This window comes from Mycteria americana, chromosome 6, assembly GCF_035582795.1.
Source record: "Mycteria americana isolate JAX WOST 10 ecotype Jacksonville Zoo and Gardens chromosome 6, USCA_MyAme_1.0, whole genome shotgun sequence".
NCBI lineage: Eukaryota > Metazoa > Chordata > Aves > Ciconiiformes > Ciconiidae > Mycteria > Mycteria americana.
The window spans coordinates 38,035,692-38,047,738 of NC_134370.1; the positions used below are offsets into that span (position 1 = coordinate 38,035,692).

The 12,047-nt window shown below is 48.1% G+C and overlaps 1 protein-coding gene across 1 annotated transcript in view; it reads left to right on the plus strand.

The window, feature by feature from the left end:
* Window positions 1-12,047, plus strand: part of COL13A1 (collagen type XIII alpha 1 chain) — a 62,082-nt gene that overhangs the window by 23,525 nt on the left and 26,510 nt on the right. Inside the window, exons 16-18 of the mRNA XM_075505365.1 lie at window positions 7,355-7,387; window positions 8,456-8,482; window positions 11,225-11,278. Of these exons, the coding sequence (XP_075361480.1) occupies window positions 7,355-7,387; window positions 8,456-8,482; window positions 11,225-11,278 (114 nt within the window). The remainder of the gene's footprint in view (window positions 1-7,354; window positions 7,388-8,455; window positions 8,483-11,224; window positions 11,279-12,047) is intronic.

Below are 12,047 nucleotides of genomic sequence, written 5' to 3' on the forward strand. Positions count from 1 at the left end.
ATGTCTTCAGCAGCAGCTAATTAACAGCAGGGTTGTCAAGCCCAGAGGGTGTAATGAAGAGACAGAAAGAGAGACAGGGGAAAGACACAAAGGAAGATCAAAGAGGGAGAGAGGGAATGAAGAGATACTGCTAAAGAGATGTCAGCTGGAGAAGGGGAAGGCGAATGTTCCCAGCAGGCGGGAGTCCTGTGTCCCGTGTTATCTCCATGTTGCTTTATGGGTGCTCTGCGAGCAAAATGGCAAGACCTGAGAGCTTTTTAATTAGTTCTGTATAAACTGAGAAGTTTTTGTTATGTCAGGAAGTGGAAATTATAGCCCCCACGGACCACAGCCCAATCCTGCAGACAGATGCAATTTATTGCCTCTTCTTCCAGGGAACCGTCGGTTTTTCCATTAAAAGCCCATCCTGTTGTGTGAGTGCTGGGCGGGCGGCTCTCAGCAGCGGTGAGGGGGTCCCTGCAACAACCTCGCAGCGAGGGCCTCTCTACGAGCTCCTCTTACATGAAAAAACTTGTCTGGCTAATTTACTTACCAAGCAAAGAGCCTGCACTGATCTCAGAGGAATGAGCCCGAGGTTGTGACCTTTCTCTGGGAAAGGTGGAAGGAATGGATGAAAGTAGGGGAGAACATCCTCCCTCGTGAGTGGGTCAGGGGAAAGGGAAAAGAGGGCAAAGAGTTGAGCAAAGGTGTTAGTTCTGATATGATGCAGGATCGTGGGACGGTTCCCTTCAATCCATACATTTCGCACCCTGAATATCTTTCTTCATGCAGAATGGTGCTCCTCTCCCAGAGAGACCCAGATGGCTGGCTGGTGTGTGGTGGGCACCTCTGTGTGGGACATCCCTCTCACATCTTTGCTGACCTTTCAGGCATCCCACAGGCTCCTTTTCTTGCTGCTCACTGTGTTTGCTTCTTCCTCCGTTTTCTTTCTTCTCTTCCTCAGGGTGAGGTGGGTGAGTCGGGCCTGCCTGGTGCGCATGGCCTCCCTGGAGCTACTGGCCCCAAGGTAACCCTTTAACTCAGAGTCAGTGGGGCCATCTCCCAAGGGCAGATAAGTGGCACCCAAGCCTAGAGATGCACTGAAGGAATATGGAGGGTCAGGGGCTGGAGGCAATTCTCTGGAGCCTGGTATGAACCATGTAAACAGAAAGACTTGCTCCTGTGTAGAGGGCCTGAGCAATTTTTGGCCAGAGTGATTCCCCACTGTCCCAAACCAGCACCAGGTGCAGCCCTGCACAAGCCCCCATTAAAGAATAAAACTGACCCAGCCTTAGAGGCTTTTGCATGGGAGAATGAGGATATTCTGGACCATGAAACAGATTGATGGTTCGTCTACATCCAAAACATGTAGGAAGCATTAGTACAGATGACCTCCAGCATCCACTCCAGCAACATAAACTGCCTTGCGTTCCCCGGGAGGGGTGGGCTGCAGCCAGAGTTCAGGCTGGTAGTGTGTTATTATCAGGAGCCAATTCTCTCTGGAGGCCTGGAGTTGCATTTATCGCACACTCCCTACTTCGGCTACTTTCTCTTTGGCCCTCGCTGTTAACGATTGTACTGCTTGCTTGATTTCATGTTCACTGTCCCTCTCTGTGTTTCCTCCCTCTCTGTTCTTCGCTGGGCAGGGTGAAAAAGGGGACGCTGGCATAAAGGTAGGCATGAGAAATACGGTTTTCTACCGCGGTAGATCATCTGGGAGATACTGCTCCTTGGGCTGATGGGTTGTAAGAGGAAGTTGGATCTGAGGCAGCTCTGTGGGGTATTTAATGGAGTACACATCTGTGCTCTGATTAACCACAGACAGACACTCCAAGCTCAGGCAATAAAAGCAGCCTTTATCCATTTGGTGGAATTCGATTCTTACCAAAGGCATTTCTCTGACTATGAAGCTTGCTAATGATTTGTTACATCTCTCCATTTGATGGGCTGGGTTGGGGTTTCCTCATAAAATCTGGTTAGCTGACGCATCAAATCCACTCAAACTCTGCAACTCAGGCTGAGGTTTGGCACCAGGCTTTTCTGTCTGTTTCTGGACGCTTTTTACAGGCTCATATGGCCTATGCCCAGATGTTATCTATTTGATTGAAATTTACTGTACCCATATATTTAAAGTATATTACTCAACGTATTCTGTGCTTAAAACATTACAACATTGGCAAGTGTTCATGACAGTCAGAGCATACTGTGTCATGCCATACATCTTAAACATCATGAGAAAAGACTGGTCCTGTAATATTTTGAAAAGCATTAACAGTGACACATACATTTCAAGTATTTAGTATGTGGCATGCATCTCATTTATCGTGCAGTATATACACTTTCTATATTTTTTCCATCTGGGTGGATTACTATTTGAGGGGAGAAAAGGCCCCTTCAGAACTTGACATGGATGTGTTACATTAAGTTTAAAGAAATGTTCTTTGGGAATGCAGGCTCTGGGTTAATAGTTGAATAGAACAGCAGCGATTGTCCTCTTAGAAGAAAACAACACCTCCTCAGAAATAATGCAGTGCATGTAAAGTCCAAAGGTTCTGCCATGTCCATTTTCACATCGGTGTAATTCCATCAAGCACAAAGGCATCGCTTTTGGTTTGCGCCCATGTAAATCAAAGCAGAATTGCACCCAGAACTAATGTGGTTTGGGGGCTAGGAGTTTACTGCTGTCTCAACAGCCAGGTGCTCTCCCATTAAGCAGACCTGGAGGACTGAAGTTGGAGGGTGGCCTGGGTGGGAGAAAAGGCTGGAAGGAGAAGTTGTGTTCCACCCCGGCTTATATTCCCACGTTTCACTGCTAGCAGACACCTGCTCTGCTTGCACCCGTGTACAAGGACTGATCAGCCTTTGATTTGGGCTCTGGCAAAGGGGAAGTCTCCAAGTCTTCCAGTGATGTCTCAGGGTCATCCACAGGGTCATCCACAGCCTTCTCTGTTCTGTGTTGGAGAGCAATGACTTGGGGTGACCCTGAAGACATGGTCTAGCTACTTGGGCCCTTATTCATCTCACTTCATAAAGAGTGGAGATGAAACCTGCCATGCTTTTTGTGGTACTAAATTGCAGCTCCAGAGGGCCACCTCCCCAGTCCCATAGCAGCTGCTTCTTTCACACACAGACTTTCATTTGTTATTGTGAGGATCACTTTTCTGTCTACTTCCTTTCTTCTTTGCTCAGAGGAATTGAAATGGAAGTGCAGAGGTACCCTTAAATCAGCAGCCAGACATCACCCAGTAGCAGCTCCTGCACATCCGCACAGCACATGCATTTGTTTTTGGAAATTGCTTCTTTCTGTCATCCTCCCACCTTGGAGGATCATTTGGGACTCTGGAAGGCTTTTGATGCTTCCACTTTTGGATCCAATTACCTTGGCTAAATTCTACCTTCTCTTTGTTTTGAGGAGGCCGGGACAAACACTATGATTCATAGTTTAGCTGTGGTGACCAATTTTGCATAGCATATCACTGCTTTTGCTGGTGGTGAAGAACATTTCAGGCCTGAAGAGGCTTGCTGGTTTCACACAGACCCCTTGTTCATTTAATAACCTCTCCCCATCCAGTGACAGATGCAGCACAACATAAATTATCTCTTAGCTATTTTCTTCTGTGGCTACCATTGGTACTTTGATCATAAGGAGGCCTACATCTATGTCCCATGGAGGTTATTAGACAACCAGTAAGTGTGATCACCTAGGTCATTTGAATAAGCATTTGACTCACTGCCCCCCAGCCTAGCCATCACATTCAGCTTTACTGACATTTTCTTTCTTTTTTTTGAAAGGTCTTTAGGATGAGGCTTTTTCTCATGCTCTGAGGAAAGAGCAATAAAGAAAACTGCCCACAGTCTTGCTCAATAACCCCCTCATAATCTGCCTTTCACAGCAAGGAGCAAAAAAGGAAGGGTCTCTCTTTTAATTGGCAGCCTGTAGCCAGTACTGCTAACCAGCTGATCAGCATGGCACATTCTCTGTCATGATTGGCACCAAGTGGGTATAAAGCTGCTCGCACTAGGTGTAGGGAAAGAGAGTATGAGGGTCTCCTCTGTGCTAGGTAGAGCCAGAGCCCAACTCTTCCAGAGAGACTGGGGAGCATGGAGGTATTTCCTAAATCAGCGTGACGCTCAGGAGAGCTGGGACATGCCAACCACCTTCCTGGAGCCCACTGGGGACATGTACCGGGCATCTTGCCTTTCATATCTGCCTTTGGTGATGTTTCCCAGCTTCTGGCTTGGCTGCACCGTTCCAGTGCTGGTTTTGGTGTGCTGCTGCTGCCTGGCTATGGCACCCTGTGCGGCCCAAAGGGCACCAGGGGATCACAAAGGGATCAGCCCAGTGGGTACTTACTGTATTACAATGGCTTTCAAATACATAAGGGTTTAAAGATGTTCTGCAGAGTTGTTTTTCCTGCTTATTCTCTAGCTTTGGGCTTTCTTTCTGCTCTTTAATGGTGCAGTGTCCTGTTTGTTGCTCCTGCTCTCTAATTAGCTCTAGTGCCTGTGTGATCCTGCCGGTGCCAGTGGGGGCTGTGCAAGTGAGCTGAGGCCATCATCAGAAAATGCAGGGTAGCGTGGTTGCTCTGTAACTTGCCCCCTGTAAGGGGCTGCCTTGCTCCCTCTCACTGAGGTGGCTTTGCTTTTGCAGGGCTAAATAATTAAACAGCTCTTTGGGCAGGCAGTTTCTTCAGAAAAGTCTCTGGGATGAAGAATTACTTCTACATGCAGGGCTGCTCTGTGGGGGCAGACTCTGTGAGCTGTGTGGGTGCCTCCCAGCAGAAAGCATTGGTCTTCTCTGCTCAGTCTCATTTAAGAAAAAAAAAATAGGGAGCGCAGTTGAGAAGGAGGGACAGAGAGTGGTCCCCACTTCTTCAATACAAAGCATTCATAATTATTGTTTTATTTTTCTTACAGCTGAAAATACCATAGTTAAGTATCCTGCATAGGGTAGGAGGTGCTCGCACTACCATATATTATGTATATTATGGTATTAGACGGTATTTTATAAAATATAGTTCACAGTATGCCACAATTACAAAAAGTGCTTTTTAAAAAAGCATATGGGTATATCCCTGCTAAACAGTCCTTCCAAGCAAGGACTAAACACCCAGAATAAAATAACAGCAGTAAGCAGACTCTCTAAAGATGGTTTATTTTCTGTTTACTACCAGATAAAATTCAGGCTAACAATACAAAGCAACGCTTGGCTTCTCTATTTCTCCAGATAAGTTTGTTCATCCTATAGTCACTGCAGACTGAGTGACTCCCTATGCCCTGCAGAATACTACAGCATGGGATGTGGTAGCAGAATACAGAAACTATCTTTGTTCCCAGCACTGTTGCTGTGGCATTTCAGCAGGGTCAGTCCTGCTGTACACGACAGGCTTGAGAGGTACCGCTGATGGGAAATGGCCCTGGCTAGGGCAATCAGCTTGGTGAGAGTCAGGTGGGGAAAATGGGTTGTGCCCCATCTCACCCAGAAGGCTTCCTCATCACACGTGCCCTGGGCACTTCACACAGAGCCCTGGGTGGACTCATCTTGTGTCTCTTGCTCTCTTTCTCTGTGTTTCTTGCTCTGCTTCCAGGGGGAGAGAGGCATGCCAGGGCTGCCAGGAAGACATGGCACTAAGGTACCTTGTAAACAGTGGAGTGACGCTTGTCTGCCTGATCTCACCCATACCACTCGACTGTCCCTGATGCACAAGCATCACCTGGATTTGTGTGTGTGTCTGTTGGTCAATGACTATCCTCAGCTGAATTCTTTCTGCTTCTAAATTGCAAAATATAAGGCCTAATTTATGAAGGAGATGGTGGGGGAAGAAGTGTTTTACAAAGCAAATGGCATGCCCAGTCTGATGCTGTCTTGCAACATCAGGATCTTAATGCTTTATGCTAGTGAGAGCGGTCAATCGCTGATGTTTCTAGGGAATTGGCGTTTTGTAAATTTGGGGTCCCAAGTGACTGCTGCAACCTTCAGCGATGTGTGTTAGCTCCCTGCGATCAGTAGGGTTATGCAAGTGTGAACCTGGACTAATGCAGTGATGAATCAGGGTCAGTGTGTGAGCAAGCCTGCATGTGTGTGCATTGCAGTTTTAGGATAAACACTAGAAAATAACATCATCTGCATTCACTGATATTTAAAGGCCAAAGAGTGAGGAACAGGCATCCCAAATGCATTGTGAAAGCTTAACCCAAGCCACTCGCTGCACTTAATCCCTTTCATGACTCTAGCCCGTGTTCACTAAAACCTACTGACCCCTGAGACAATCTGGAATGCTTTTTTCCCCCTTTTATTGCATAGAATCCCTGATCTCCATCTTCTGTCCTTGTGTTTTTTAGCTTTGTCCCTGATTTCTGTTTCAGAAAGCTGAGAGGTATGATCCTGCTGCTCTCTGGCTCCCCACTCCTCCTTGTTTGAACTTTTCCAAGCTCTTTTCACTTTGAACTTGGCTCCCAGTCCTCTTCTCTGCCTCATGTGCTACATCCCAACCCCCTCTCATTTCCCACCTTCTAACACTACCTCACCTCCTTCCCTCTCCTTAGACCCTTGTTATCCCTCATATTTGCTTTTGTAACTGGACCTTTTCACCAGGACCTAACTAATACTAACACAGGGCATACAAAGATTTTAGAGCAAAGGGATGATAGGGAAGACCTGCTTTTTGCATCAGTGCTGTCGAGGGAAATGTAACTGTCCCTGTGGGAGCAGCTGCCTCCTGGGGTTTCGAAGCACCTGTCTTGGATTGCAGGGCAGGCTGGACTCCATGGTCTCACGGTGGTGGCTTGCTCAGCGCTGCAGAATGCTGCCTGAATTGCAGTGCTTGGAAGTGTTTTTTTCCCATAAGGTGGCTGGCTTCAGAGCTCTTCTGAAAACATTTTACTGCAGGGTTTGTCTTCTGTGATAAAAACAGAGCGAGGGGAAATAGCAAGACCAAGGCTCTGGGGTACGAGCTGGCCTTTCCCGGGATGCTTGAGCTGATGTATCTGGGATCAAGCACTGAACTGGGTGTTTGGTCCTCAGTCTGTCTTTGCATTCCTCAGATATTTGCCACTGTTCTGCTTGTTGGCCTTTGATTCACTTGCAGGACTAAAACCAGGGGGGTGGAAATCTGGTTGTCTTGACTGGGTTGTGCTCATGATGTCTGCCTTTGGAGGAGCTTTCTGGAAAGCAGAGCCACTGCCGTAGGTGAATGACCGGCACAGGGAAGGAGGATTCATGCTGTGTGGTGTTAAGCATTACTTCTGAGTTTTGGAAAGGAAAAGATGTGGATTTTGCCTTTTTAGTTCCACCTGGCTGATACTGTTTTGTTTTTAAAAGTTTGTGTCCGATTCATTTCAAACGAGGTGTTCCTGTCTTTCCTCTCTCTGCCAGGGTGCTCCTGGGATGGCCACCGCAGGGATGAAGGTCAGTTTTGCACTACACTGCAATGGCTTAAGTAAGGCATGCTTAAGAGCAAGGGCTGGAGTTAGGAGAGGACAAGGCACAGGAAAATGGTCGGACAGCTCCCACTAAAGGGCAATATCAGAACTGCTATTGCTTTTGGCGGAGATACTAGACCCGTCTCCAGCAGCACCCCTGCTACTCCGCACCTCCCTGGGGCAGAGAGGTTGGTGAACTCGTGGTACTCCACAGCAGTATCGGGATGGCAACAGAGCAAAGGGCCAGGTGCAGATTTAGGGGGCTAGAAGTTACCCCGGGCATCCAAGATGCGCAATGAGACAACAAGCTGTTGTCCTGATTCCCTCCAGCTGCTGGGGAAAAAGAAATAAAGAAGTTATCGCCAGGGCTGGTGGGGAGGGTTTTCCTCCTTGATGCAACATTGATCTCGTATCAACACAGCCTCAGAATCACAGAAGCACAGAATCACAGAATTGTATTGGTTGGAAAAGACCTTTAAGATCATCGAGTCCAACCGTAAACCTAACACTACCAAGACCACCACTACACCATGTCCCTAATCACCTCATCCAAACGTCTTTTAAATACCTCCAGGGATGGTGACTCAACCACTTCCCTGGGCAGCCTGTTCCAATGCTTGATAACCCTTTCAGTGAAGTAAAATTTCCTAATATTCCAGCCTCCCCCCAACCCTAGCTGCAACTGCAGCCTTGCTCTGCTCCAGAGCTAGGAGTAGGCAAATTCCTCAATGTCAGCAGAAGTCTTGTCATTTTACGCTCTCTTGTATCTGGTAAACCTTCTCTTGAAATACCACAAGGTGGTTCCTCAGTTTCATAAAAGCCTCTTGTCTGGGGCTTGCTCATTTCTTACAGCAGCCTAGGAGCTGGCTAATGAAGATAAAACAAGCTCCAGGCACAAATAATAATATGTATTTAAAGCATCCTCATGCCTTTATTTACAAGCCCAAGACCTCCATAGATTAATGTTTTTTCCTCCACTCTGATAGCTCTAGGAGGTTTTATACTCTCTCTCCTCCTGACTTTTCACTTTATTTTCCTGTCTCTTCCTCACCAGGGCGAGCCTGGGACTCCAGGAGAAAAGGTACTCTCAGAAGGCTTTGCTCTGAGCCTGCACTTCTGGTTTGTTTGTGTATTTCTCCCCCCCAGCAGTTGAGGGAGCTGAGGAATGGCTCTGTACTTCCCAGTGCCCAAATCCAGGCCCTAATGGCACGTGTCAGTGTAAGCAAAATGGTAGTAGCATACAGTGATGCCAAGTGAGAGAGGGACCATACTGCAGACAGATTCCCTCCCTCCTGCTCGTGTACGTGTTGATGGGAATACCCTCCAGCTGCCTTCCTCCTTTTCTCCCTACTTCACAAAATATGCACAGCACACTTTGCTTAGCAAGTATGTTCCCTCCTTTGTCCCCTTCTGCCTCCCAGTACTTCTGCGTCCACCAGAAGTCTTCCCCTGTTACTGCAGGGGGTTGTTCTTCTGTCATGCACTGTATGAACTGCCCTGGACAGTCTCCCCTGTCTCAGTGTAGTGTGACCTGATTTGAGTTCCTGTGGCGGGCATGGTGCAAAAATACCCCATCACTCTCCATTACTAAGCAGCTGGCTTGTTTCTGAACAGCTGGCTCCTCTTGTTTGAGGCTTGTTTGAGGCTCACTGGGTTATGTTACAGCATACGACAGCCATATAACAGACACATTCTCTGTCTCTTTTCTTCCCCACGAAGGGAGATCCTGGAGTCCCAGGGAGGATGGGCCCCCCAGGTTTGCCAGGGAAGAGGGGGCAGCGGGTAGGACATTGTGTGTTTGGGCTTGGTGTCCTGGCAGTGCTGTGCTGTGTTCCCTGTGAGCGGGAGCTGGCGGGAGCCTGCTTTGCGTTGCGTTGTCATGCTTGCGGGGGATTATGTGTCCTTTTCTGGCTCTTGCCCCCCTTGGTGAACTGTGTTTGTGTGTTCCTGCTTGCAGGAGGTGGGGGCTGGTGGCAGGCAGGGGAGCGTGAGATGCCTGGGATGTAGTCTTGTCCTGGGAACAACTAAGGACGGTGCTGCATCTTTTGATGCCAGAAATAACACCCTAAACAGGGATACAGTAATCTGACCTCCCTCCTCAAGAAATCTGCTTCTTTACATCATCATTCAGATAGCACAGGATGTTTTCAGTAGCCCTTATGGGCATGTGTACTGAAGACTAGTCCTTGAATGAAAAGTAGAATACCAAAAGCTGAGCAAGGCAGAATCAGGGATTCACAGAGGCCTGGGACAGGATTAGAGATTGTATTCTTACAAAAACCCCAAAGGCCAAACCTTTTCTTTGGGCATGAGGTCCTGCAAATATTTTCTTTCTTTCCAGGGGGAGAAGCATTAATTTACATCAGCAATGTGCATGCTCTGGCCGGGGAGGAAAGCTGGGTGGGGTCTTTACAGGTGGCTGGAGGCCAAATTACCTTAGAGAAAGAGGTCACTGAACTCTAGAATTGCCTAAAAAAAATAAGATTGCTACTTGTTAATTATTTTCCATGGAGCCACCAGTGCATGTCTGTTCCTGGAGCACTGATGCAAGTCCCCTGCATGCCAGATGTGCGCCCTTGAGCTCTGACGAGACTGGTGTGCAGCACCAGCCTCTGCAGGCAACGGCATGGCACTAAGAGGAACTCTTTGCTAGCCTTGCTGATCTGGTGTGGTGCTGTTGCAGAGAGAGCTAGGCACCTGCTGGGGGAAAGAGGTTTTGAATTGCTCTTTGTAATCTGTACAAGTTGTTAAGGTGGGAGGTGTGAAGATTGCAGGTAAGAACACACCTTTTTCTGATGATGCATTTGAAACATAGCTTCATGGTAACAGAAACCTCTGGTATCACTCTCCGTCCTGGCAAAATGCAGACTGCCTAACAGGACACTGTAGCTGGAAACCATGGGTTTAGCAGCTGGATGGAATGGGCTGAATATAACTTAACTTCAACATAAAGAGCACTAATTGAGCCCCAATATTCAAAAGATGACCCAGGTGTCATGATGAACTAAGCAAAGTCATTTCACCAAGCCAATGCTGGGTGCTGGATGCCCTCCATACTCCACGGTGCCTCCCACAGCTCAGCCTGCAGGCCTTGCATTGTATCGGGGGTTTACACACCATCACCTTCTGTCTTTGCCATTTTTGCGACTCCTGTTTTCACTGCTTTTCACCACCACTGCGTGTCACAGAGCTTGGCTGCTAACTGAGACACTGTGCTGCTTTTTTTTTTAAGAGCATGATGAAACTGGGATTTGCGGTTAGGGAACAGGAACGGGAAACACCCCTTGGGAGAGGTGTGGGAGTGTTGGTTGTGAGACCTTTGCCAAAGCAAAGCAGTGGAATTCAGTGTCGTGAGGAGGTGTGAAAACTGGGATGGACCCAAGCAGTGGACAATTTCTGTGAAAAGAGCTGAACTTTGTCAGGGCACGGAGAAAGTCCTGCACTCCAAATAAAATTCGCCCTGGGCAACAACTTCTTCTCTGGATGTATGGAATGGGGAGAGCCTGTGCTGAAGGGCTGACAGGGAAAAGGGTTTAGCAGACCAGAGTGATAAGGAAGATGCACAGGGGGGATCCTGGATCCCTTTCCCACTCACCTTCCTTTGGAGAGAGATGGCAATGATGTGCAGAGATAGTCAAAAGAACAGGAGAAAATATTCACTGGCCTGAGCAGGTACTGCTGGAGGATGCCTTGTCTATGCCTAAAATAAAATCCCCCGGGGAAGGGAAAGAGGGTTTGAAACCAGGAGCAGCTCATCCTTTGGCTGGTCCTCCAGGACAGAGAGCCTGCAGAGTCAGCCCGACCCCGTCTGTTTTACCAACAGGGTGAGAAGGGACGAGCTGGTGACCCTGGGCTTCCTGGACTCCCTGGCATGAAGGTCTGTTTCTCCTCTGATTTTTTTGGGGGGGAGGCACTCTCATCCCCTTTCCTTCCTCCCTCCTGTGCCAGCTGTGCACAGCTCATGCACTCTTAGGTTACTGTCGCAGCGTACAGCAGCATGTTCTGCAGAGCTCAGCTGGATGTCAGCATAAGAAACCCCAGCCAGGGATGTGATGGGGCCACACAAAGGATGCCTTTTTGTGAGGAATCTTGTGCCTTCATGCAGTGAGGGGGAGGCTGTGGTCCTGCGAACATGACCTGGGAATCGTGTTCCAGTAGTCCCCCTTTAAAAGCATGACCTCAGATGTAACATGCCATTTCAGCCTCTTTCCTGCTCTAAGGAGGTGTGAGGAGGAGATGGGCTTTCTGGGAGCTGCACTGCTGTGCTCTGGGTTGGAAGAGTAGCCTTGTGCTTGGAGAGACCCAGGGCAGGTGACCTAAAGCTAAGCTCTGAAGCTGTGGCTTTTTCCTTGTGCTCTAAGATGTGGATAGAAATCATACCCTTCAAGTCAGTCTTTCACAGGGTGCTTTTCCTTTGGGAAAGGGGACAGTGCACTGAATGACAGTGGCCATTTCAGGAAAGGATGAGGGTGTAGTGGCAACTTGGTGCAAACAAAATCTGCTCTGTGCAAAGGATGTGGTCTGCAGGGCTGACTGTCTGGCTGATGACTACAGCTCCAGAGGGAGACATACCAAAAAAAGCCATCAGGTGGTTTTATCAGCTCAATTTCAATAGCAGAAGAAAACAGTTGCGTTCAAACTGGGGG